Source organism: Apodemus sylvaticus, chromosome 22, assembly GCF_947179515.1.
Source record: "Apodemus sylvaticus chromosome 22, mApoSyl1.1, whole genome shotgun sequence".
In the NCBI taxonomy this organism is placed as follows: domain Eukaryota; kingdom Metazoa; phylum Chordata; class Mammalia; order Rodentia; family Muridae; genus Apodemus; species Apodemus sylvaticus.
In genome coordinates this window covers 31,460,715-31,488,236 of record NC_067493.1, presented here as the reverse complement: position 1 = coordinate 31,488,236, position 27,522 = coordinate 31,460,715, and the positions used below count along the sequence as shown (strand labels likewise).

Genomic DNA, 27,522 nt, shown 5'->3' with positions numbered 1-27,522 from the left:
GGATTACATTGATGGATTTCTGTATATTGAACCATCCCTGCATCCCTGGGATGAAGCCTACTTGATCGTGGTGAATGATCCTGTTGATGCGTTCTTGGATTTGGTTGGCAAGAATTTTTTTCATTCACATAATTTAATCAGGGACACAGAGATTAGTTTAGAAATTACATATATTAATTAAATTGTGTTAAATGCTATGAAAGGAATAAGGTCAGTAAATGGATAATTAAATTTCAGTCTTTACTTAGATATTTAAGAATGTGTGAGTGTTTGGTGAAGCATAGGAGGCAGACCTATTGACACCAAGCATGAAGTAATGAGAAAGCTCTTAATCCTTTCACTGTGGGAATTCTGCTTTCTCATCTTAATTTGCATTCAGCCATCTACAGTCCACAGTAGGTAAATGGTTCTTGAGAAAATCCACTCAAATGCCTTCAGATTACTTACTGGCATTATAATCTCTAGGTATGCTTCTTCTTCCCCTCCCCCCCCCATTGTATTTTTATTTTATTCGATATATTTTTTATTTACATTTCAAATGATTTCCCCTTTTCTGGTCCCCCACTCCCCTAAAGTCACATAAGCCCCCTTCCCTCCCCCTGTTCTCCCACCCGCCCCTTCCCACTTCCCTGTTCTGGTTTTACCTAATACTGCTACACTGAGTCTTTCCAGAACCAGGGGCCACTCCTCCATTCTTCTTGTACCTCATTTGGTGTGTGGATTATGTTTTGGGTATTCCAGTTTTCCAGGCTAATATCCACTTATTAGTGAGTGCATACCATGACTGATCTTTTGAGACTGGATTACCTCACTTAGTATGATGTTCTCCAGCTCTATCCATTTGGTTGGCAAGAATTTTATTGAGTATTTTTGCATTGATATTCATAAGGGAAATTGGTCTGAAGTTCTCTTTCTTTGTTGGATCTTTGTGTGGTTTTGGTATCAGCGTAATTGTGGCTTCATAGAATGAGTTGGGTAGAGTTCCTTCTGTTTCTGTTTTGTGGAATAGTTTGAAAAGTGTTGGTATTAGGTCTTCTTTGAAGGTCTGATAGAATTCTGCACTAAAACCATCTGGTCCTGTGCTTTTCTTGGTTGGGAGACTTTCAGTGACCACTTCTATTTCTTTAGGGGTTATGGGACTGTTTAGATGGTCTATCTGATCCTCATTTAACTTTGGTATGTGGTATCTGTCTAGAAAATTGTCCATTTCCTAAGATTTTCCAGTTGTGTTGATTATAGGCTTTTATAGTAGGATCTGATGATTTTTTGAATTTCCTCAGTTTCTGTTGTTGTATCTCCCTTTTCATTTCTGATTTTGTTAATTTGGATATTGCCTCTGTGTATCTTTGGATGGTTTCAGCTCTGAGTTTGATGATTATCTGCCATCTACTCCTATTTCTTTATTTCTTCCTTGACCAAGGTATCATTGAGTAGAGCATTGCTCAGCTTCCATGTGTATGTGGACTTTCTGTTGTTTTTGTTGCTAATGAAGACCACTCTTACTCCACAGTGATCTGATAGGAGGCATGGGATTAGTTCAATTTTCTTATATCTGTTGAGGTCTTCTTTGTGACCAATTATATGGTCCATTTTGGAGAAGGTACCATCATGTGCTGAGAAGAAGGTATATTCTTTTGCTTTAGGATGAAATGTTCTATAGATGTCTGTTAAATCCATTTGGTCCAAAACTTCAATTGGTTTCACAGTGTGTCTGTTTAGTTTGTGTTTACCTGATCTGTCCATTGATGAGGGTGGGGTGTTGAAGTCACTCACAATTATTGCGTGAGGTACAACATGTGCTTTGAGATTTAATAAAGTTTCTTTTACAAATGAGGGTGCTCTTGTATTTGGAGCATAGATGTTCGGAATTTTGAGTTCTTCATGGTAGATTTTTTCCTTTGTTGAGTATGAAGTGTCCTTCCGTGTCTTTTTTGATGACTTTAGGTTGAAAGGCAAATTTATCTGATATTAGAATGGCTACTCCCACTTGTTTTCTGGGATCATTTGCTTGGAAAATTATTTTCCAGCCTTTAACTATGAGGTAGTATTTGTCTTTGACACTGAGGTTGCATTTCCTATATGCTGCAAAATGCTAGGTCCTGTTTCCATATCCAGTCTGTTAGTCTGTGTCTTTTTATTGGGGAATTGAGTCCATAGATGTTAAGAGATATTAATGAATAGTGATTGTTACTTCCTGTTATTTTTCATGTAATTTTTATTTTTGTGTGGTTATCTTCTTTTGGGTTTGTTGAAAGAAGATTACTCTCTTGCTTTTTCTAGGGTGTAGCTGCCTTCCTTATATTGGCATTTTCCATCTATTATGCTTTGTAGGACTGGATTTATGGGAAGATATTGTGTTAATTTGTTTTTATCATGGAGTATCTTGGCTTTTCCTCCTATGGTAATTGAGAGTTTTGCTGGGCATAGTAGTCTGGGCTGACATTTGTGTTCCCTTAGTGTCTGTATGAGATCTGCTCAGGATCTTTTTGCTTTCATTGTCTCTGGTGAGAAGTCTGGTATAATTCTGATAGGTCTTCTTTTATATGTTACTTGCCCTTTTTCCCTTACTGCTTTTAATATCTTTTATTTGTTTAGTGAATTTGGTGTTTTGATTATTATGTGATGGGAGGTATTTCTGTTCTGGTGTAGTCTTTTTGGAGTTCTGTAGGCTTCTTGTATATTCAAGGGCATCTCTCTCTTTAGGTTAGGGAAATTTTCTTCTATAATTTTGTTGAAGGTATTAACTAGCCCCTTAAGTTGTAAATCTTCACTCTTTTCTATACCTATAATCCTTAGGTTTGTTCTTTTCATTGTGTCCTGGATTTCCTGGATGTTTTGGGTTACAAGCTTTTTGCATTTTGCATTTTCTTTGACTGTTGAATCAGCATTTTCTATGGAATCTTCAGCACATGAGATTCTTTCTTCTATCTCTTGTATTCTGTTGTTGATGCTTGCATCTATGATCCTGATATGTTTCCAAGGTTTTCTATCTCCAGAGTTGTCTCCCTTTGTGATTTCTTAGTTGCTTCTTCTTCAGCTTTTTAGATCCTGGATGATTTTGCTCAAGTCCTTTACATATCTATTTGTGTTTTCCTGTAATTCTTTAAGGGATTTTTGTGTTTCCTTTTTAAGGGCTTCTGCTCGTTGACCCATGTTCTCCTGTATTTCTTTAAGTGGCTTTTGTGTTTCCCCTTTAAGGGCTTCTATCTGTTAACCTATGATCTCCTTTATTTCTTTAAGGGATTTTTGTGTTTCCTCGTTAAGTGCTTCTCCCTGTTGACGCATGTTCTCCTTTATTTCTTTAAGGGAGTTATTTATGTCCTTCTTGAAATCCTCTATCAGAATCATGAGATGTGAGTTTAAATCTGGGTGCTGCTTTTCAGGTGTGTTGGGGTATCCAGGACTTGCTTTTTTTTTTTTTTTTTTTTTAGAATTTTTTTTTGGTTTTTTTTATTCGATATATTTTTTATTTACATTTCAAATGATTTCCCCTTTTCTAGTCCCCCACTCCCTGAAAGTCCCGTAAGCCCCCTTCTATCCCCCTGTCCTCCCACCCACCCCTTCCCACTTCCCCGTTCTGGTTTTGCCAAATACTGCTTCACTGAGTCTTTCCAGAACAAGGGGCCACTCCTCCTTTCTTCTTGTACCTCATTTGATGTGTGGGTTATGTTTTGGGTATTCCAGTTTTCTAGGTTAATATCCACTTGTTAGTGAGTGCATACCATGATTCACCTTTTGAGTCTGGGTTACCTCACTTAGTATGATGTTCTCTAGCTCCATCCATTTGCCTAAGAATTTCATGAATTCATTGTTTCTAATGGCTGAATAGCACTCCATTGTGTACATATACCACATTTTTTGCATCCACTCTTCTGTTGAGGGATACCTGGGTTCTTTCCAGCATCTGGCAATTATAAATAGGGCTGCTATGAACATAGTAGAGCATGTATCCTTATTACATGGTGGGGAATCCTCTGGGTATATGCCCAGGAGTGGTATAGCAGGATCTTCTGGAAGTGAGGTGCCCAGTTTTCGGAGGAACCGCCAGACTGATTTCCAGAGTGGTTGTACCAGTTTGCAACCCCACCAGCAGTGGAGGAGTTTCTTTCTCCACACCCTCTCCAATACCTGCTGTCTCCTGAATTTTTAATCTTAGCCATTCTGACTGGTATAAGGTGAAATCTCAGGGTTGTTTTGATTTGCATTTCCCTAATGACTAATGAAGTTGAGCATTTTTTAAGATGCTTCTCTGCCATCCGAAGTTCTTCAGGTGAGAATTCTTTGTTTAACTCTGTACCCCATTTTTTAATAGGGTTGTTTGGTTTTCTGGAGTCTAACTTCTTGAGTTCTTTATATATATTGGATATTAGCCCTCTATCTGATGTAGGATTGGTGAAGATCTTTTCCCAATTTGTTGGTTGCCGATCTGTCCTCTTGATGGTGTCCTTTGCCTTACAGAAACTTTGTAATTTTATGAGGTTCCATTTGTCAATTCTTGCTCTTAGAGCATACACTATTGGTGTTCTGTTCAGAAACTTTCTCCCTGTACCGATGTCCTCAAGGGTCTTCCCCAGTTTCTTTTCTATTAGCTTCAGAGTGTCTGGCTTTATGTGGAGGTCCTTGATCCATTTGGATCTGAGCTTAGTACAAGGAGACAAGGATGGATCAATTCACATTCTTCTGTATGCTGACCTCCAGTTGAACCAGCACCATTTGTTGAAAAGGCTATCTTTTTTCCATTGGATGTTTTCAGCCTCTTTGTCGAGGATCAAGTGGCCATAGGTGTGTGGGTTCATTTCTGGATCTTCAATGCCGTTCCATTGATCTTCCTGCCTGTCACTGTACCAATACCATGCAGTTTTTAACACTACTGCTCTGTAGTATTGCTTGAGGTCGGGGATACTGATTCCCCCAGACTTTCTTTTGTTGCTGAGAATAGTTTTAGCTATCCTGGGTTTTTTGTTATTCCAGATGAATTTGATAATTGCTCTTTCTAACTCTGTGAAGAATTGAGTTGGGATTTTGATGGGTATTGCATTGAATCTGTATATTGCTTTTGGCAAAATGGCCATTTTAACTATATTGATTCTACTGATCCATGAGCATGGGAGGTTTTCCCATTTTTTGAGGTCTTCTTCCATTTCCTTCTTCAGAGTCTTGAAGTTCTTGTCATATAGATCTTTCACATGTTTGGTAAGATTCACCCCAAGATACTTTATACTCTTTGTGGCTATTGTGAAGGGGGTCATTTCCCTAATTTCTTTCTCAGCCTGCTTATCCTTTGAGTATAGGAAGGCCACTGATTTGCTTGAGTTGATTTTATAACCTGCCACTTTGCTGAAGTTGTTTATCAGCTGTAGGAGTTCTCTAGTGGAGTTTTTTGGGTCACTTAGGTAGACTATCATGCAAATAATGATAGTTTGACTTCTTCCTTTCCAATTTGTATCCCTTTGATCTCCTTATGTTGTCGAATTGCCCGAGCTAGTACCTCAAGTCCAATATTGAAAAGATAAGGAGAAAAGGGGCAGCCCTGTCTAGTCCCTGATTTTAGTGGGATTGCTTCAAGTTTCTCTCCATTTAGTTTGATGCTGGCTACAGGTTTGCTGTATATTGCTTTTACTATGTTTAGGTATGGGCCTTGAATTCCTGTTCTTTCCAAGACTTTAAGCATGAAAGGATGCTGAATTTTGTCAAATGCTTTTTCAGCATCCAATGAAATGACCATGTGGTTTTTTTCTTTGAGTTTGTTTATGTAGTGGATTGCATTGATGGATTTCCGTATATTGAACCAACCCTGCATTTTCGGGATAAAGCCTACTTGATCATGGTGGATGATTGTTTTGATGTGTTCTTGGATTCGGTTGGCAAGAATTTTATTGAGTATTTTTGCATCGATGTTCATAAGGGAAATTGGTCTGAAGTTCTCTTTCTTTGTTGGATCTTTGTGTGGTTTTGGTATCAGCGTAATTGTGGCTTTGTAGAAGGAATTGGGTAGTGTTCCTTCTGTTTCTATTTTGTGGAATAGTTTGAAGAGTATTGGTGTTAACTCTTCTTTGAAGGTCTGATAGAATTCTGCACTGAAACCATCTGGTCCTGTGCTTTTTTTGGTTGGAAGACTTTCTATGACTCCTTCTATTTCTTTAGGCATTATGGGACTGTTTAGATGATCTATTTGGTCCTGATTTAATTTTGGTATTTGGTATCTGTCAAGGAAATTGTCCATTTCCTCCAGATTTTCCAGTTGTGTTGAGTACAGGCTCTTGTAGTAGGATCTGATGATTTTTTGGATTTCCTCAGTTTCGTTGTTATATCTCCCTTTTCATTTCTAAGTTTGTTAATTTGGATACTTTCTCTGTGCCCTTTGGTCAGTCTGGCTAAGGGTTTATCTATCTTGTTGATTTTCTCAAAGAACCAGCTCCTGGTTTTGTTGATTCTTTGTATGGTTCTCTTTGTTTCTACTTGATTGATTTGGGCCCTGAGTTTGATAATTTCCTGCCTTCTACTCCTCCTGGGTGAAATAGCTTCTTTTTGTTCCAGGGCTTTCAGGTGTGTCATTAAGCTGGTAATGTATGCTCTCTCCATTTTCTTGTTGGAGGCACTCAGGGCTATGAGTTTTCCTCTTAGCACTGCTTTCATTGTGCCCCATAGATTTGGGTATGTTGTGTCTTCATTTTCATTGTGTTCTAAAAAGTCTTTAATTTCTTTCTTTATTTCTTCCTTGACCAAGGTATCATTGAGTAGAATATTGTTCAGTTTCCACGTGTATGTGGGTTTTCTGTTGGTTTTTTTTTTTGCTATTGAAGACCACTTTTACTCCATAGTGATCTGATAGGAGCCATGGGATTAGTTCGATCTTTTTATATTTGTTGAGGTCTGTCTTGTGACCAATTATATGGTCAATTTTGGAGAAGGTACCATGAGGTGCTGAGAAAAAGGTATATTCTTTTGTTTTAGGATAGAATGTTCTATATATATCTGTTAAATCTAATTGGTCCAAAGCTTTAATTAGTTTCATTGTGTCCCTGTTTAGTTTCTGTTTTCCTGATCGGTCCATTGAGGAAAGTGCAGTGTTGAAGTCACCCACAATTATTGTGTTAGGTGCAATGTGTGCTTTGAGCTTTAATAAAGTTTCTTTTACGAAAGAGGGTGCCCTTGCATTTGGAGCATAGATGCTCAGGATTGAGAGTTCTTCTTGTTGTATTTTTCCTTTGACCAGCAAGAAGTGTCCCTCAGAGTCTCTTTTGATGACTTTGGGTTGACAGTCAATTTTATCTGATATTAAAATGGCTACTCCAACTTGTTTCCTGAGACCATTTGCTTGTAAAATTGTCTTCCAGCTTTTTACTCTAAGGTAGTGTTTGTCTTTGACCCTGAGGTGTGTTTCCTGTAAGCAGCAAAATGTAGTGTCCTGTTTACGTATCCAGTCAGTTAGTCTATGTCTTTTTATTGGGGCATTGAGTCCATTGATGTTAAGAGATATTAAGGAATAGTGATTATTACTTCCTGTCATTTTTGATATTATTTTTTTTAAATTTGATTGGTTAACTTCTTTTGGGTTTGATGAAAGGTTACTATCTTGCTTTTTCCAGGGTGAAGTTTCCCTCCTTGTATTGGTGCTTTCCTCCTATTATCCTTTGTAGGGCTGGGTTTGTGGATAGATATTGGGTAAACTTGGTTTTGTCATGGAATATATTAGTTTCTCCATCTATGGTGATTGAGAGTTTTGCTGGATATAGTAGTTTTGGCTGGCATTTGTGTTCTCTTAGAGTCTGCATGAGATCTGCCCAGGATCTTCTAGCCTTTATAGTCTCAGGTGAAAAGTCTGCTGTGATTCTGATAGGTCTTCCTTTATATGTTACTTGGCCTTTTTCTCTTACTGCCTTTAATATTCTTTCTTTGTTTAGAACATTTGGTGTTTTGATTATTGTGTGACAGGAAGTATTTCTGTTCTGGTCCAGTCTGTTTGGAGTTCTGTAGTCTTCTTGTATATTCATGGGCATCTCTCTCTTTAGGTTAGAGAAGTTTTCTTCCATAATTTTATTGAAGATATTTGCTGGCCCTTTAAGTTGTAAATCTTCACTCTCATCTATGCCTATAATCCTTAGGTTTGGTCTTCTCATTGTGTCCTGGATTTCCTGGATATTTTGGGTTACAAGCTTTTTGCATTTTGCATTTTCTTTAACTGTTGAGTCCATGGTTTCTATGGTATCTTCAGCATCTGAGATTCTTTCTTCTATCTCTTGTATTCTGTTGTTGATATTTGCATCTATGTTCCCTGATTTCTTCCCAAGGTTTTCTATCTCCAAAGTTGTCTCCCTTTGAGTTTTCTTAGTTGTTTCTACTTCTGATTTTAGATCCTGGATGGTTTTGCTTAGCTCCTTCACTTGCTTGTTTGTGCTTTCCTGTAATTCTTTAAGAGATTTTTGTGTTTCCTCTTTCATGACCTCAGCCTGTTGACCAAATTTCTCCTGTATTTCTTTAAGTGTTTTTTTGCATTTCCTCATTATTGGCTTTTGTATTCTCCTGGATTTCTTTCAATGATTTTTGTGTTTCCCTTGCAAGGGCTTCTAACTTTTGATCCATTTTCTCCTGAATTTCTTTAAGTATGTCCTTCATGTGTTCCTGTACCAGCATCATGACCAGTGATTTTAAATCCAAATCTTGTTTTACTGGTTTGATGGGGTATCCAGGACATGCTAGTAAAGGAGAATTGGGTTCAGATGTTGCCATATTGCCTTGATTTCTTTTAGTGACGTTCCTGTGTTTGCCTTTTGCCATCTAGTTCTCACTGGTGTTAGTTGGTCTTGTCAATGCTGGACTCACCAGTGTAAACTGCCCCTTCCCAGGTGGCCTCTGGTGCACAACTTACCTCCTGCACTGCCTGGAGTCAGGGTGCTGTTGCCCAGGCTGTTCAGATCCTGAAGCAGACACCTGAAGGCTCCCGCTGGGGCCTGCTGGATTCACTGGAGCACACCGACTTCTCCCCACTGGACACCTGGAAGCCCCTCTTGCCTCTTGCAGGACCTGGAGATGTGGTGTTGCCGCCCAGGCTGATCTGGATCCGGAAGCGGAGAGATCTGAGTGCTCCCGCCAGAGGCCTCGGGACTGGAACCTAAGCTCTGTGCCACAGGAGCGAGCTGTGCTGTGAGTTCCCAGACTGCCTCTGGGTGCACACCAGGTCTCCCGCACTTCCTGGAGACCGAGTGCTGTGGCTCAGGCTGTTCAGATCCCAAAGCAGGCACCTGAAGGCTCCTGCTGGGGCCCACTGGATTCACCAGAGCACATTGACTTCTCCCTGCTGGCCGCCCGGAAGCCCCTCTTGCCTCTTGCAGACCAGGACTTGCTGTTATGGGAGAACTTGGTTCAGATGATGCCGTGATGCCTGGGTTTCTGTTGGTAATGTTCTTGAATTTGCCTTTTGCCATCTGGTTATCTCTGGTGTTAGCTGGTGTTGCTGTCTTTGATGGTGGCTTCTCTGTCATGCAAGCCTCTGTATCTGTGCTACTGGGATACCAGTTCTCTCTGTGTACATCGGTATGTAGGCACTCCTGTGAGACCCACTCTCTTGTAGTTGTATTTGGGTATGTAGCTCTGTGTCACCGAACAAGTATGGATGTAGGCAGAAATCGGAAGACTCCTGTCCCAGGCTGCTCCTAGGCTCTTGTGTCCTCAGGGTTTCTGGCTGTTTCCTCTGAGCATCAGGGGTGATCCTACCTGTGCTGTTTGGCCTCTCTGCACCCCTGAGTGGTTATCTACCTCTGTGTGTCACTTGGATATGATGAGTGGTTGCAGAGGGTGGTCCCAAGACAGAGACAGAAACCGGAGGGCTTCTGCCATAGCGTTCCTGGCATGATCCTCTGAGTGGAGGGGGTGGCTCTACCTGTGCAGGCAGGCCTCTCCGCACTCCTGGGTGGCTAAGCTACCTCCCTGTGCCACTTGGGTATGGTGCGGTGTGCCAGAGAATGGGCCCAAGCTGGAGCCAGAAACCTCAGTGCCCACATTGAGTTCTTGTACTCTTCCTTTCAACGTAGAGCCTTCTATCTGCCTCCTCAGCTCAGCCTCTGAGGAGGCCCTGTCCACAAATCCCTTGAATGACTCTCTCTAGTTATGGTCACACCACAAACTTCTTTAAATCATGTGGGCAAGAAAGCTAAAAGCAGCCATGTGTCACTCATGACATAAGACATAGGTCATGGCTGACAGTGGACACAGCTGGCCTGCGATTTGGGTAGAGACATGAGAGGTTGGGGCAGAGGCTATGGTGGACTCAGTGCTGGTTCTAAAGAGGTTCTTCCTAAGCTTTCCACATGGTGCCATCAGCTTCCTGAAAGGCAGGAAGACATGATTGTATCAGAGGAAGTGGCATCATTCTTCCTGAGTGACATGTGCAGAGGCATCTTCCCATTTCCTTAGCTTGCCTGGCATTGATCGCCTTGTCTATGATTCCCTGCATTTGACTATGAAGCCTGCCCTCTCCCATATCTGCTTCTCTGCCTTCCTCACGGTTTCTGTATGCCTCAGTTCTTTTCCTGAGCTAAACACAACCTCCCACGACCTCACTGCCAGCTGCACACAGACAGACTTCAGTATCCAGAGTCCCCTTGGAGACACTGAGGCAAAAAGCCACTGAGATGAATTGGCCTAGATGGAAGATCAAACAGGACATGGACAGCACTATGGAACTTTGTGTGTGTGTGTGTTTAAATTGTATTCCAAGCAGCAGAAGCTGGTCCTTGAAAGTATTATGTAGCCAAAGATGACCATGAAGGACTACAGATCCTCTTGTTTGTTCCTCCTATGAACTGGGATTACAGATGTGCACCATCATGTGTCTTTATCTCCCATTGGACATCAAGCCTTTGGTTCTGTGCATCCCAGGCAATTAAGCACTGCACCAGATGAACCACATCTATAGCAGCCATGAGGTCTTCAAAAATGCCCTCTAAGTCATGAATCCTCACCTTCAGATTTCATCTGCATTTACCTTATTCTCTGGGATGTCTGGGTAAAGGTCACATGCTTGTTAATTCACCCAGGAAGGGGCTGGACCTGACAAGTCTGCCCTATGTCATGTGTTAAACCCTAGCTAGCAGTTTTACTCAACAGGCTCTGGTAGGTTCTGCAGGAGTCCAGCTGCTCCTAATGCCCTGTTCCACTACTGCCATCTACTGGCTCCTGAATCCCAAGAATCTCTGTTCACATTTTTGGACTTTGTTGAATCCCCATGGGGACCCTGCTGTGGGGAGTGGTACTGCCCAGGATGCTGTCATCAGTCTCTTGGAGTGTCATCCTGCCTCTCCAATTCCAGTGACTGTGCCCTGCAACCATGATGCTTTCCCAGGGCAGGCGCACTTTCTGTAAAAGAACAACCTGGAATTTTGCTGTGTACATTAGGAGCTTCTGCACACCCTGGGATCATACAGGTTGTCAGAGTGCAGTGTGAGAACACAGCTGTGCCTTAGGTAATAGTACATGTGCACCCTGCCTACCACAATATAACTACGTAAGAGCAATTTAAAAAAATAAAGCCCAAAGCAGGCTTGCTCCTCTATTCCTTTATTTCTAGCTTTTTCAGAGGCAGAGGCAGAGATGAGACAAATGGATCTCTATCACTTTGAAGCTAGCCTGGTCTATATATCTAGTTTCTGGGAAGCAAGAAGTACACAGTAAATATTTGTCTAAAAAAGAAAAACCCAACAAAACATACAAAGAAACTAACAACAAACAATAAAAAATAAAAAAGCAAATCACAATAACAAAAACAACATATCAAAATACGAAGAAACCAAGCAAAGAAACCCAAGGATGATGCCTGAGTTATAATGCCTGAGGTTGTCCTCTGGATTCCACACATATGAGCACACACTTGCTTGCACACACATGTACTTGCAAACATATGTACTTTCAAGCACATACATACACATACACACATACACACAAAGGGGGGAGGTGTAAGTATAGGTGGAGGGGAGAGGGAAATGAGGGAAGGAAGAGGGGGATGAGAGAGAAACCATTCAAGGCGTCTCTGACATATGTTCAGCTACCACAACTTTACCCAGTCTTCATCCTAAGTAAACATGGCCTCCCTCAGGCCAGGCTCAGTGAATCTTCAGACTCTAGTTCATGACAGTGTCCACAGCATTCAGACTCTCTGATTTTATACCCAGCTGTATTATACTATAACAGTGGTGAGAGAGAAGGAGAGAGCAGGCTCAAGCTTCCTATTTCTTTCTGAACCCTCCCATTCCAGAAACATCCCTCAGATAAGACATACTGCTGGCTCTGTGGGCCCTGAACAAGCAGATGACCTCATGGATGGCAAGTATCCCTCTCTTCTCCATTCTTGTCACAGCACCTACCCACATGCTCCTTGGTTTCTCTTCCCTAGTAGCAACACACAGACTGCAGATGGAACCCCTAAGTACCCTACCCAGACTGGGTCCTGAGTACAGTGGAGGAGATTCTAGAGAGTGTGGTGGAAGGATGGCAGCTGGTGGTGTAGACAGACCGCTCAGGCTGTAGCTGCAGCTTTACAATGAACAGTCACCCTGCTGCCATCTGACCTCCTGTTTCTCCTCCAGGACATCATCATCTCCATCTCCCCCTTGCACTGTCCAGCCTCAGCATGAGCAGTTGCCTGCATTCCTGTCCAGGGGATTCACCAGGAAGAGACTCTACACTGAGTCCCGAAGGCCACGAATATGGAATTGGGATCAGCTCAGTTCCCTCTGGTATGAGGTCTGTCAACTTCTGCTGATATCCAAGGCTAGAGACATGTATATATGTGTCATCGATTTGTGGTCACTGAAACAGAGAAACTCGCCCTTCCCTCCTCAGTGTTATGTATGTAGCTTAAAAAGCAAAGCAAAGCAAAGCAAAGCAAAACAAGACAACACAAAAACACCCAAACCAAAAGTCAAACACTGTTGATAAGCCAGACGTGGTGGTGCAGAACTTCATCCCATTCTGTAGGATGCAGCAGCAGGGGCATGTCTGAATTTGTAGCCTGCCTTGGTCAAAGCAAGTTCCAGGACTGTCAGATCTACATCATAGAGAGACCCGTTTCTCAAAAACAAAACAGAGAAAACAATGAGCAAAAAACCCAAAGTATTGATAGACACAATTTATTTTATGAAAATCTTAAGAGGGAACTGGTATCACCTTCAAGACTCTGACTCCTGCTGAAAGGGAACTAACACAGGATCATTCACCTTGACCTCTGCACTGTTTGCAGTTTTGGCTAGCTGTGCTGTTGATTGAAAGATAAAGTCTTGCTGGGCAGTGGTGGTGCACACCTTTAATCCCAGAACTTGGAAGGCAGAGGCAGGCAGATTTCTGAGTTCGAGGCCAGCCTGGTCTACAGAGTGAGTTCCAGGACAGCTGGGGCTACACAGAGAAACCCTGTCTCGAAAAACCAAAAATAAAATAAAATAAAAAAAGAAAGAAAGACAAAGTCTCATGTAACCTAGGCTGGCATAAACTCAAGAGGTGCCCAGAGTAGCTTCCAATTCAGTAGTTCTCATGCTTCCAAAGGCTGTGACAACCTTTCCTCATGTTAAGGTGATTCTAAACATAAAAGTATTTCATTGCTGTTTCCTGACTGATTTTTCTAATGTAATGATAGTAATATAAACATTTGATATGCAGAATATCTGACGTGCCACTCCTGTGACTGAGACTTGATACAGTTAAAGAGGTGGTGACCCACAGGTTGAGAACCAGTGCTCAACTGATAATCTTCCCATCACTACCTGTCAATAGTTGGGATGACAGGCATATTATGATGCCCAATTTCCTCTGGTACTTTGTCTTACTGACAAGCTCAGTCCATGGAACATACAAGCCAAGCATTGGTAGCCAGGGCAGATGTCTGTGCCAGGTCTGTTAGCCAGGATCTTAGAGATGATGTCTCAACAGGAGCCTGTGGGTGACTCTGAGAGGCAAAGGACAATTACCCAGAGTCAGTTTTCTCTGTACCTTTGGGTCCCCGGGAATCACACCCAGGCCACTGGGCTCGGCAGCAGGCTCCATTTCCCACTGAGCTCTCTCACTGGCACACACTACTTTTGGTTCAGTAATATGTGATTTAAAATAGTTCACATCAAATCAATTTAGAAAATGTTATGACTGTGATTTGCCACCTTCAGCAATCCCCCTCATTTTTAAAGACACGATCTTTCATTGCCCAGGAACTCAGCAATTGTTGTAGACTGTGGACAGCCAACCCATGACTGCCTGTCTCTTGCTTGACCAGGTCTGGGATTGAAAATTCCTGACACATCCCTGGTTTATACTGTGTGAACTCCGGATCCATCAAACTCAGGTCCTCCTACCCACAACCCATGCTTTTTTGACTGAATCATCTCTCTGTCTCTCTTGCATGTCTCTCATCATGAATTTCCCAGCAGCCCCTTAGCTGCCCCTTGGGGTGACAGGCACTCACCTGGCTGGGGTTTAGGCTTTAGTCTGCTGGCCTGTGGGAGAAGAGACAGTGTCAGTGTGTCAGCCATGCTGGTTCTCCATCCTGCCTCTCAGCTGTTCTCTGTGTTCAGACAACATGAGGGGCTCAGGACAGCAAACAGCCCTGCTGCAGCCAAGCAGAGAAATGTCTGAGTGTCACCAGGACCTGAGGACAGTAGTCAGCTGACTTCTGTAGCACACAGCAAGTCAGAGGATCGACTACTAGTGTACTGGCCCATGTCCTGTCTCCCTTCCCCACCTTGCCCTGCTCTGGTCCCTTGACACATCTCTGCTTCCTCTTCTCTGCACTCCCCATGTCTCCCTTTTGCCTCCCTGGACTCCGGCTGTCAGGCTGTCCCTCTCAGTGCAGGCTGCTGCTCCATCCAGACTCAGCTCATGGTGTGAATCCCAGTCAGACTTCTGCTGCTTTTCTACCTCTTAGTTGCTGTTGGCTGTATGGGAGGCCTGGGCCTTCCTGAAACCAAGGGCTACATTTCACAACTTCATTCTTGACTTTCCAATACATGTCACTACCTACTCATCTCTGCCCTTGTCTGGTATCTTCCAGTCTCCCTGGCTTTAAATCTGCTCTGAACCCCATCTACACTGGGCTCTTGTGTTGTGTGTTCAAGGTCTCATGGAGCCCATGTTTGCCTTCAGCTTGCTATGTAACTGTAGATGGCCTTGAGCTCCTGAAGCTCTTCCCTGTCCTTCCCCAGTGCTGGGACTCGGGTGTCCCTCACTGTGTCCCCAGGTGTGTTTCTTAGAATATTTATGAATGTGAGCAGACATCTTTACAAACTGCTCTAAATTTAGAATGGAGTAGAGATTGCATTGAATTTTAAGCGTGTGTGTGTGTGTGCGTGCGTGTGTGTGTGTGTGTGTGTGTGTGTGTGTCTGTGTGTTGTAAGGAGGTACTGTATAAAAATTTTCTATTCTATGACCATATTTACAGTTTTAACTATTTCTTTAATTTTAAATTTAATTTCCGGCCGCGTGTGTGTCTAGGTGTGTGTCTGGATGTATGCACACACATGTGAATGGGACAACACAACCTTGGACGTTGTTCTTCAGGAGCATTCCACCATTGTTACTGAGACAGCTCTGTCTTTGGCTTTCCCCCACACGCTGGCCAAGGCTGGCAGCACAGTGACCCAGGGATCCTAGTGAGTCAGCCTGTCCCAGTGTCTCACAGCTCTATGTGCTTCCTGAGGATGGAGCCCATGTCCCAGTGTTAGTGGGGCAAACATGTCAAGTGAGCCCCTCACTGGCTCTTTGTAACCTTGCTCTGCAGTGTTTGGTTTTAGTGTCTGAATCTTGAACCTCCGTCAGGTTTTAGGTCTTTCCCTTTACACTGTCTTTTCATCTGTGGGTCTATTACACACCTGCTCTTAATTTCCATTTTGATCCCACATGCCCAACTCAAAGAGGTGTCTCCTTTACTCCTGTGACATGTCTCTGAATGCTGGTCTGCCCTCAGACCTTCTTTAGCAGACATAGCTCTTTCCAAATGAGCAGTCAGCCCTGAGGCCCCTGCGTGCCTCCTTGGATTCCTGAGGAGCAGGCTCTGTGTTCATCTGCATTGGCTCCTCTCATTCCCAGCTGGTCTGGAAGGACAGCAGGCTCCAGGGACTCAGTCCTTGTGGAGGTCAGGCACGCTTCCCTCCTCCTGTTCTCTTTCCTGTTCCCTGCACAGGCCTGCCTTCTCCATCTCCCACAGCTGAGAACACTCCCAGTGGGAAGCTCAGGTGAGGCCTGTCCTGGACCACTTACCTTTGCCTCCACCACAGGAAGATCATCAGTCCGTAGAGTGGGATTATGACCACAGCCTTGACTACGACCATTGCGACCATGGCTCCCAGGTTGAGCAGGGAAGGATTCCCCTGGCCCCCTGTGTCCTCCAGGCCAGCTGTGGTGGGAGAGATGGGTGAGTGTCACATCTTGTCTCTTCTGTGGGATGTGGGATGGGAAACAGCTTCCACACAGAGAGGGGAACAAATGCTTCAGGCTGAGCCTCTAGGAGAGCAAGCTCACATGCATGTTCTGCAAATGTCTTGGTACATGTCTTTAGATTGTCATTTGGTCACAGACATCTGAGCCATAGTAATACAGTGATTTTTGACCTATATATAAGTAGCATACTGATATGAATAATTAATTCATAGGCAGCTTGGTGCTTGAATTTTAAAAGCTGAGTTTGATCCCTAGTATCCATATGAAGAGCTCACAAAATGTTTACTCCTAGCTCGAGAGATACGCTCTGGAAGATCTGTGTGAGCTGACAGCCAGCCTGGTCTATGTGTCTAGTTCAACACCAGACAGAGCTGAGTGAGCTGCAATCATAGTACTGAGGAGGTGGAGACGGGCTTGTCCCTGGGACTCACTGGCCAGCCCACCTAGCTAGCCTTCCTGGGAGAACTTGAAGTCAATGAAAGAGCCTGTCTCAAAAAATAAGCTGGATGATACTTTAGGCTTGCCTCTGGCCTCCATGTATAGATGAACAAATATGTACACACACACATACACACACACACACACACTCATGCATAAACACACACACACACATACATACACACACACCCACGACTTAACAGACCCATATGTTCACCACATACTGTATACATAAATGTATACAATAGAAAATATATCACTTTAGCCATACGAAACAGCTCAGTGCAGAGCAGAGAAGAGCAGAGGAGGCAGCAAAAGCTTATCACAAACTACAAGGAAAAGATGCTGTTGGCAGAGGTGTGGCAGAGCTAAGAGAAAGGGATATGAATGGAAGGTCAGAGTTGTGGAGCCTGAGGTGACATGTAGGGGACAAGGAAGCCACAGGCATCAAAGTCTGAGTCACAGTGGCTCACCATGGACAATGGTGAGTTGGGTCCCAGATATCGACTGCCAACTCATCAAACCTTCTCTTGTGCTCAGCCAGACTTTACAGAAATATGTGGCCTGGTCGGTCTCCTTCAAGGTCAGGATTCTGAGGACTCCGGATGTCTGACCCTGTGTCCAGTTCAGGATGAGTCGGTCCTTGAAGTGCTCATGTATGAAAGGCGGGGTGGAGTTGTAGATGAATTCCCCATGGAAGTGCTTCCATCTCCAGGCTATGCTCATCTCCGGATCCTTGGCCAACTCCCAGGGGAAGTAGAAGGAGAAGGGGATCTCGATGGAGCCACCCTGGACCCCAGAAAGGTTTGCTGGTTGGTTGAAGCCATAGTCATTTTCTATGTTGAATCCCATTGAGTTCCCTGGGAAGGACAGGGAGAATCTGAAGGCACTGCAAGGGGCAGTGTCTGGATAGATGTAAAGGACAAACCAGTATACCCTGTGCCTTCATCCACAGGCAGGTTTGGACACAGGGCAGGACTGTCCCTTTGATGGTGGGACAGGAAAGCAAGAGAAGGGCTGGGTTGGGCTCCCTCTGAGGGATGAGCTCTCTTGAGGCAGAGAGGCCTGACAGGTACTTCTAACAGATAACTGTCCACTTGACACCCACTCTGCTGATCTCCACTGTCTCCTCCTGTGGTTAAGTCCCTGCTACTGAGGTCCCCACCACTCACCAGTTTGTAGACATGCTGCTGACAGCAGAAGAAGCAGGATCTGAGCCATGGTCAGAGTCCCTCCAGGAAGTGAGACCAGCAGAGCCATCAGGAAGGGGAGGACTCTGTAGTAACACCACAGTGCTCAGGAGTCCAGAGAGAACCAGGATGAAGTGACACACATCCTCAGGCCTTCTCATGTGGAGGACTGAGTCAGGGCAGGACCTCTCCATCTCCACCTCCTGGTGGCCAGCAACTTCCTTTATTGATCTGGCTTCTTCTTTTCCCGTGTTGCAGAAGATCCGCCCTTGTGGTCACTGACAACATAACTGAGCTCTCGTGCCCAGCCACCATTGTTGGCTGGGAGACATGGCCTAGACCTTGGCATGACTGGTTCTCCTCTTTTCCACCTTGACCTTCTGCCTTGTCTACGTTTTCCATTCCCCATGGGGCTTGTAATCTCTGTCTCCTTTTCTCTATATTTCCTCTATTCCTTCCCTCCCTGTCCTCAATCTTTCTCATTGTATCTCTACCATGATAGTTGTGTAGGTCTCTCTCTAATAATCTCATGCAATGTAGTTGTCAGTCTCTGAACCAGTTCAGACACAATGAGGAAGATGGTGATGAGGAAACCCATTCAATCCCCAGCCCTAGCACAGTGACCCCCTTACCCTGCTCCTCCTTCTCCCTCCCTGCCCCCATCTTCTCTTTGTCATTTTCTGATCTTTTAGGGAGCCTTCACAGTGCTCTGGCAGAATCAAGGCCTGTAGACTCTCTCTGCCTTGGCATACTCCTTGTAGCACAGTCTCCAACTTCCCTTGGCTTCTTGGACAGTGACTCTAAAGCTATTCCAGTTTCTTTTTTCTCTTCTTTCTTTCTTTCTTTCTTCCTTTCTTTCTTTCTTTCTTTCTTTCTTTCTTTCTTTCTTTCTTTCTTTCTTTCTTTCTTTCTTTCTTTCTTTCTTTCTTTCTTTCTGGTATTTCAAGACAGGGTTTCTCTGTATAGCCCTGGATGTCCTAGAACTCACTCTGTAGACCAGGCTGGCCTCGAACTCAGAAATCTGCCTGCCTCTGCCTCCCAAGTGCTGGGATTACAGGCATGCGCCACCACGCCTTGTGCTACTCCAGTTTCTAAAGAATCCTTTCTGCCTTCCCCACCACCATAACACTCAATCAAAAGAGGATGCTAAAAATCAGAGAAGCCCTGGCACATGTCACATGACAGCCACAGGACTGATTAAGTGGACTTTAGTCACATTGAGTTCTTGGAGTCTTACTTTTCACATAGAGACTTCCATCTGTCTCCTCAGCTCAGTCACTGAGGAGGCTCTTTTCATAAATCCCTTGAATGACTCCCTCTAGTTGTGGTCACACCAGAAACTCCTTTGGAACATGTGGTCAATGAAGGTTCAAAGCAGCCATGTGTCACTCATGACATAAGACATAGGTCATGTCTGACAGTGGACACAGCTTGCCTATGACTTGGTTGGAGACATGAGAGGTTGGGGCAGAGGCTGTGGTGGCTTCAGTGCTGGTTCTAAAGAGCACTTCCTACCCTTCCCACATAGTGCCATCAGCTTCCTGAAAGGCAGGAAGACATGATTGTATCAGAGGAAGTGGCATCATTCTTCCTGAGTGACATGTACAGAGGCATCTTCTCGTTTCCTTAGCTTGCCTGGCATTGATCACCTTGTCCACGATTCCCTGCATTTGACTATGAAGCCTGCCCCCGCCTATATCTCCTTCTCTGCCTTCCTCATGGTTTCTGCAGGCTTAAGATCTTTTCCTGAGCCAAACACAACCTCCCATGACCTCACTGCCTGCTGCACACAGACAGATTTCAGTGTCCAGAGTCCCCCTGAAGACATTGAGGCAAAAGCCATTGAGATAAATTGGCCTAGATGGAAGATCAAACAGGACATTGGCAGCACTATGGAACTTTGTGTGTGTGTTTAAATTGTATTCCAAGCAGCAGAAGCTGGTCCTTGAAAGTATTATGTAGCCAAAGATGACCATGAAGGACTCCAGATCCACTTGTTTGCTCCTCTTATGAACTGGGATTACAGATGTGCACCATCATGTGTCTTTATCTCCTATTGGACATCAAGCCTTTGGTTCTGTGCATCCCAGGCAATTAAGCACTGCACCAGATGAACCACATCTATAGCAGCCATGAGGTCTTCAAAAATGCCCTCTAAGTCATGAATCCTCACCTCCAGATTTCATCTGCATTTACCTTATTCTCTGGGATGTCTGGGTAAAGGTCACATGCTTGTTAATTCACCCAGGAAGGGGCTGGACCTGACAAGTCTGCCCTATGTCATGTGTTAAACCCTAGCTAGCAGTTTTACTCAACAGGCTCTGGTAGGTTCTGCAGGAGTCCAGCTGCTCCTAATGCCCTGTTCCACTACTGCCATCTACTGGCTCCTGAATCCCAAGAATCTCTGTTCACATTTTTGGACTTTGTTGAATCCCCATGGGGACCCTGCTGTGGGGAGTGGTACTGCCCAGGATGCTGTCATCAGTCTCTTGGAGTGTCATCCTGCCTCTCCAATTCCAGTGACTGTGCCCTGCAACCATGATGCTTTCCCAGGGCAGGCGCACTTTCTGTAAAAGAACAACCTGGAATTTTGCTGTGTACATTAGGAGCTTCTGCACACCCTGGGATCATACAGGTTGTCAGAGTGCAGTGTGAGAACACAGCTGTGCCTTAGGTAATAGTACATGTGCACCCTGCCTACCACAATATAACTACGTAAGAGCAATTTAAAAAAATAAAGCCCAAAGCAGGCTTGCTCCTCTATTCCTTTATTTCTAGCTTTTTCAGAGGCAGAGGCAGAGATGAGACAAATGGATCTCTATCACTTTGAAGCTAGCCTGGTCTATATATCTAGTTTCTGGGAAGCAAGAAGTACACAGTAAATATTTGTCTAAAAAAGAAAAACCCAACAAAACATACAAAGAAACTAACAACAAACAATAAAAAATAAAAAAGCAAATCACAATAACAAAAACAACATATCAAAATACGAAGAAACCAAGCAAAGAAACCCAAGGATGATGCCTGAGTTATAATGCCTGAGGTTGTCCTCTGGATTCCACACATATGAGCACACACTTGCTTGCACACACATGTACTTGCAAACATATGTACTTTCAAGCACATACATACACATACACACATACACACAAAGGGGGGAGGTGTAAGTATAGGTGGAGGGGAGAGGGAAATGAGGGAAGGAAGAGGGGGATGAGAGAGAAACCATTCAAGGCGTCTCTGACATATGTTCAGCTACCACAACTTTACCCAGTCTTCATCCTAAGTAAACATGGCCTCCCTCAGGCCAGGCTCAGTGAATCTTCAGACTCTAGTTCATGACAGTGTCCACAGCATTCAGACTCTCTGATTTTATACCCAGCTGTATTATACTATAACAGTGGTGAGAGAGAAGGAGAGAGCAGGCTCAAGCTTCCTATTTCTTTCTGAACCCTCCCATTCCAGAAACATCCCTCAGATAAGACATACTGCTGGCTCTGTGGGCCCTGAACAAGCAGATGACCTCATGGATGGCAAGTATCCCTCTCTTCTCCATTCTTGTCACAGCACCTACCCACATGCTCCTTGGTTTCTCTTCCCTAGTAGCAACACACAGACTGCAGATGGAACCCCTAAGTACCCTACCCAGACTGGGTCCTGAGTACAGTGGAGGAGATTCTAGAGAGTGTGGTGGAAGGATGGCAGCTGGTGGTGTAGACAGACCGCTCAGGCTGTAGCTGCAGCTTTACAATGAACAGTCACCCTGCTGCCATCTGACCTCCTGTTTCTCCTCCAGGACATCATCATCTCCATCTCCCCCTTGCACTGTCCAGCCTCAGCATGAGCAGTTGCCTGCATTCCTGTCCAGGGGATTCACCAGGAAGAGACTCTACACTGAGTCCCGAAGGCCACGAATATGGAATTGGGATCAGCTCAGTTCCCTCTGGTATGAGGTCTGTCAACTTCTGCTGATATCCAAGGCTAGAGACATGTATATATGTGTCATCGATTTGTGGTCACTGAAACAGAGAAACTCGCCCTTCCCTCCTCAGTGTTATGTATGTAGCTTAAAAAGCAAAGCAAAGCAAAGCAAAGCAAAACAAGACAACACAAAAACACCCAAACCAAAAGTCAAACACTGTTGATAAGCCAGACGTGGTGGTGCAGAACTTCATCCCATTCTGTAGGATGCAGCAGCAGGGGCATGTCTGAATTTGTAGCCTGCCTTGGTCAAAGCAAGTTCCAGGACTGTCAGATCTACATCATAGAGAGACCCGTTTCTCAAAAACAAAACAGAGAAAACAATGAGCAAAAAACCCAAAGTATTGATAGACACAATTTATTTTATGAAAATCTTAAGAGGGAACTGGTATCACCTTCAAGACTCTGACTCCTGCTGAAAGGGAACTAACACAGGATCATTCACCTTGACCTCTGCACTGTTTGCAGTTTTGGCTAGCTGTGCTGTTGATTGAAAGATAAAGTCTTGCTGGGCAGTGGTGGTGCACACCTTTAATCCCAGAACTTGGAAGGCAGAGGCAGGCAGATTTCTGAGTTCGAGGCCAGCCTGGTCTACAGAGTGAGTTCCAGGACAGCTGGGGCTACACAGAGAAACCCTGTCTCGAAAAACCAAAAATAAAATAAAATAAAAAAAGAAAGAAAGACAAAGTCTCATGTAACCTAGGCTGGCATAAACTCAAGAGGTGCCCAGAGTAGCTTCCAATTCAGTAGTTCTCATGCTTCCAAAGGCTGTGACAACCTTTCCTCATGTTAAGGTGATTCTAAACATAAAAGTATTTCATTGCTGTTTCCTGACTGATTTTTCTAATGTAATGATAGTAATATAAACATTTGATATGCAGAATATCTGACGTGCCACTCCTGTGACTGAGACTTGATACAGTTAAAGAGGTGGTGACCCACAGGTTGAGAACCAGTGCTCAACTGATAATCTTCCCATCACTACCTGTCAATAGTTGGGATGACAGGCATATTATGATGCCCAATTTCCTCTGGTACTTTGTCTTACTGACAAGCTCAGTCCATGGAACATACAAGCCAAGCATTGGTAGCCAGGGCAGATGTCTGTGCCAGGTCTGTTAGCCAGGATCTTAGAGATGATGTCTCAACAGGAGCCTGTGGGTGACTCTGAGAGGCAAAGGACAATTACCCAGAGTCAGTTTTCTCTGTACCTTTGGGTCCCCGGGAATCACACCCAGGCCACTGGGCTCGGCAGCAGGCTCCATTTCCCACTGAGCTCTCTCACTGGCACACACTACTTTTGGTTCAGTAATATGTGATTTAAAATAGTTCACATCAAATCAATTTAGAAAATGTTATGACTGTGATTTGCCACCTTCAGCAATCCCCCTCATTTTTAAAGACACGATCTTTCATTGCCCAGGAACTCAGCAATTGTTGTAGACTGTGGACAGCCAACCCATGACTGCCTGTCTCTTGCTTGACCAGGTCTGGGATTGAAAATTCCTGACACATCCCTGGTTTATACTGTGTGAACTCCGGATCCATCAAACTCAGGTCCTCCTACCCACAACCCATGCTTTTTTGACTGAATCATCTCTCTGTCTCTCTTGCATGTCTCTCATCATGAATTTCCCAGCAGCCCCTTAGCTGCCCCTTGGGGTGACAGGCACTCACCTGGCTGGGGTTTAGGCTTTAGTCTGCTGGCCTGTGGGAGAAGAGACAGTGTCAGTGTGTCAGCCATGCTGGTTCTCCATCCTGCCTCTCAGCTGTTCTCTGTGTTCAGACAACATGAGGGGCTCAGGACAGCAAACAGCCCTGCTGCAGCCAAGCAGAGAAATGTCTGAGTGTCACCAGGACCTGAGGACAGTAGTCAGCTGACTTCTGTAGCACACAGCAAGTCAGAGGATCGACTACTAGTGTACTGGCCCATGTCCTGTCTCCCTTCCCCACCTTGCCCTGCTCTGGTCCCTTGACACATCTCTGCTTCCTCTTCTCTGCACTCCCCATGTCTCCCTTTTGCCTCCCTGGACTCCGGCTGTCAGGCTGTCCCTCTCAGTGCAGGCTGCTGCTCCATCCAGACTCAGCTCATGGTGTGAATCCCAGTCAGACTTCTGCTGCTTTTCTACCTCTTAGTTGCTGTTGGCTGTATGGGAGGCCTGGGCCTTCCTGAAACCAAGGGCTACATTTCACAACTTCATTCTTGACTTTCCAATACATGTCACTACCTACTCATCTCTGCCCTTGTCTGGTATCTTCCAGTCTCCCTGGCTTTAAATCTGCTCTGAACCCCATCTACACTGGGCTCTTGTGTTGTGTGTTCAAGGTCTCATGGAGCCCATGTTTGCCTTCAGCTTGCTATGTAACTGTAGATGGCCTTGAGCTCCTGAAGCTCTTCCCTGTCCTTCCCCAGTGCTGGGACTCGGGTGTCCCTCACTGTGTCCCCAGGTGTGTTTCTTAGAATATTTATGAATGTGAGCAGACATCTTTACAAACTGCTCTAAATTTAGAATGGAGTAGAGATTGCATTGAATTTTAAGCGTGTGTGTGTGTGTGCGTGCGTGTGTGTGTGTGTGTGTGTGTGTGTGTGTCTGTGTGTTGTAAGGAGGTACTGTATAAAAATTTTCTATTCTATGACCATATTTACAGTTTTAACTATTTCTTTAATTTTAAATTTAATTTCCGGCCGCGTGTGTGTCTAGGTGTGTGTCTGGATGTATGCACACACATGTGAATGGGACAACACAACCTTGGACGTTGTTCTTCAGGAGCATTCCACCATTGTTACTGAGACAGCTCTGTCTTTGGCTTTCCCCCACACGCTGGCCAAGGCTGGCAGCACAGTGACCCAGGGATCCTAGTGAGTCAGCCTGTCCCAGTGTCTCACAGCTCTATGTGCTTCCTGAGGATGGAGCCCATGTCCCAGTGTTAGTGGGGCAAACATGTCAAGTGAGCCCCTCACTGGCTCTTTGTAACCTTGCTCTGCAGTGTTTGGTTTTAGTGTCTGAATCTTGAACCTCCGTCAGGTTTTAGGTCTTTCCCTTTACACTGTCTTTTCATCTGTGGGTCTATTACACACCTGCTCTTAATTTCCATTTTGATCCCACATGCCCAACTCAAAGAGGTGTCTCCTTTACTCCTGTGACATGTCTCTGAATGCTGGTCTGCCCTCAGACCTTCTTTAGCAGACATAGCTCTTTCCAAATGAGCAGTCAGCCCTGAGGCCCCTGCGTGCCTCCTTGGATTCCTGAGGAGCAGGCTCTGTGTTCATCTGCATTGGCTCCTCTCATTCCCAGCTGGTCTGGAAGGACAGCAGGCTCCAGGGACTCAGTCCTTGTGGAGGTCAGGCACGCTTCCCTCCTCCTGTTCTCTTTCCTGTTCCCTGCACAGGCCTGCCTTCTCCATCTCCCACAGCTGAGAACACTCCCAGTGGGAAGCTCAGGTGAGGCCTGTCCTGGACCACTTACCTTTGCCTCCACCACAGGAAGATCATCAGTCCGTAGAGTGGGATTATGACCACAGCCTTGACTACGACCATTGCGACCATGGCTCCCAGGTTGAGCAGGGAAGGATTCCCCTGGCCCCCTGTGTCCTCCAGGCCAGCTGTGGTGGGAGAGATGGGTGAGTGTCACATCTTGTCTCTTCTGTGGGATGTGGGATGGGAAACAGCTTCCACACAGAGAGGGGAACAAATGCTTCAGGCTGAGCCTCTAGGAGAGCAAGCTCACATGCATGTTCTGCAAATGTCTTGGTACATGTCTTTAGATTGTCATTTGGTCACAGACATCTGAGCCATAGTAATACAGTGATTTTTGACCTATATATAAGTAGCATACTGATATGAATAATTAATTCATAGGCAGCTTGGTGCTTGAATTTTAAAAGCTGAGTTTGATCCCTAGTATCCATATGAAGAGCTCACAAAATGTTTACTCCTAGCTCGAGAGATACGCTCTGGAAGATCTGTGTGAGCTGACAGCCAGCCTGGTCTATGTGTCTAGTTCAACACCAGACAGAGCTGAGTGAGCTGCAATCATAGTACTGAGGAGGTGGAGACGGGCTTGTCCCTGGGACTCACTGGCCAGCCCACCTAGCTAGCCTTCCTGGGAGAACTTGAAGTCAATGAAAGAGCCTGTCTCAAAAAATAAGCTGGATGATACTTTAGGCTTGCCTCTGGCCTCCATGTATAGATGAACAAATATGTACACACACACATACACACACACACACACACTCATGCATAAACACACACACACACATACATACACACACACCCACGACTTAACAGACCCATATGTTCACCACATACTGTATACATAAATGTATACAATAGAAAATATATCACTTTAGCCATACGAAACAGCTCAGTGCAGAGCAGAGAAGAGCAGAGGAGGCAGCAAAAGCTTATCACAAACTACAAGGAAAAGATGCTGTTGGCAGAGGTGTGGCAGAGCTAAGAGAAAGGGATATGAATGGAAGGTCAGAGTTGTGGAGCCTGAGGTGACATGTAGGGGACAAGGAAGCCACAGGCATCAAAGTCTGAGTCACAGTGGCTCACCATGGACAATGGTGAGTTGGGTCCCAGATATCGACTGCCAACTCATCAAACCTTCTCTTGTGCTCAGCCAGACTTTACAGAAATATGTGGCCTGGTCGGTCTCCTTCAAGGTCAGGATTCTGAGGACTCCGGATGTCTGACCCTGTGTCCAGTTCAGGATGAGTCGGTCCTTGAAGTGCTCATGTATGAAAGGCGGGGTGGAGTTGTAGATGAATTCCCCATGGAAGTGCTTCCATCTCCAGGCTATGCTCATCTCCGGATCCTTGGCCAACTCCCAGGGGAAGTAGAAGGAGAAGGGGATCTCGATGGAGCCACCCTGGACCCCAGAAAGGTTTGCTGGTTGGTTGAAGCCATAGTCATTTTCTATGTTGAATCCCATTGAGTTCCCTGGGAAGGACAGGGAGAATCTGAAGGCACTGCAAGGGGCAGTGTCTGGATAGATGTAAAGGACAAACCAGTATACCCTGTGCCTTCATCCACAGGCAGGTTTGGACACAGGGCAGGACTGTCCCTTTGATGGTGGGACAGGAAAGCAAGAGAAGGGCTGGGTTGGGCTCCCTCTGAGGGATGAGCTCTCTTGAGGCAGAGAGGCCTGACAGGTACTTCTAACAGATAACTGTCCACTTGACACCCACTCTGCTGATCTCCACTGTCTCCTCCTGTGGTTAAGTCCCTGCTACTGAGGTCCCCACCACTCACCAGTTTGTAGACATGCTGCTGACAGCAGAAGAAGCAGGATCTGAGCCATGGTCAGAGTCCCTCCAGGAAGTGAGACCAGCAGAGCCATCAGGAAGGGGAGGACTCTGTAGTAACACCACAGTGCTCAGGAGTCCAGAGAGAACCAGGATGAAGTGACACACATCCTCAGGCCTTCTCATGTGGAGGACTGAGTCAGGGCAGGACCTCTCCATCTCCACCTCCTGGTGGCCAGCAACTTCCTTTATT

The 27,522-nt window shown here is 44.9% G+C and overlaps 2 protein-coding genes across 6 annotated transcripts in view; both read right to left on the bottom strand.

The window, feature by feature from the left end:
• Positions 1–18,269, bottom strand: part of LOC127673091 (paired immunoglobulin-like type 2 receptor beta) — a 37,026-nt gene extending 18,757 nt beyond the window's left edge. For 2 of the 4 annotated variants that reach the window (XM_052168654.1, XM_052168653.1), the window contains exons 1-4: positions 18,024–18,268; positions 17,325–17,711; positions 16,234–16,369; positions 14,444–14,474 (exon numbers count right to left, since the gene is read on the bottom strand). In XM_052168654.1, coding sequence (XP_052024614.1) covers positions 14,462–14,474; positions 16,234–16,369; positions 17,325–17,711; positions 18,024–18,111 — 624 coding nt within the window. In that variant the 5' untranslated portion in view covers positions 18,112–18,268 and the 3' untranslated portion in view covers positions 14,444–14,461. Of the gene's footprint in view, positions 1–13,108; positions 13,934–14,443; positions 14,475–15,951; positions 16,068–16,233; positions 16,370–17,324; positions 17,712–18,023 lie in introns of those variants that run through there. The other 2 variants (XM_052168652.1, XM_052168651.1) reach the window with 2 other exon arrangements.
• Positions 18,270–22,361: 4,092 nt separating this feature from the next.
• Positions 22,362–27,522, bottom strand: LOC127673090 (paired immunoglobulin-like type 2 receptor beta). 2 transcript variants are annotated; one of them, XM_052168650.1, is made up of 5 exons: positions 27,277–27,521; positions 26,578–26,964; positions 25,487–25,622; positions 23,697–23,727; positions 22,362–23,186 (listed from the first exon to the last, which is right to left on the bottom strand). In XM_052168650.1, exons 1-4 carry the CDS (start codon positions 27,362–27,364, stop codon positions 23,715–23,717), a joined length of 624 nt encoding a protein of 207 aa, XP_052024610.1. In that variant the 5' UTR covers positions 27,365–27,521; the 3' UTR covers positions 22,362–23,186; positions 23,697–23,714. The 2 variants fall into 2 exon arrangements, with proteins under 2 accessions (XP_052024610.1, XP_052024609.1); XM_052168649.1 differs by lacking the exons at positions 22,362–23,186; positions 23,697–23,727 and adding an exon at positions 25,205–25,320 and having other exon boundaries at positions 27,277–27,522.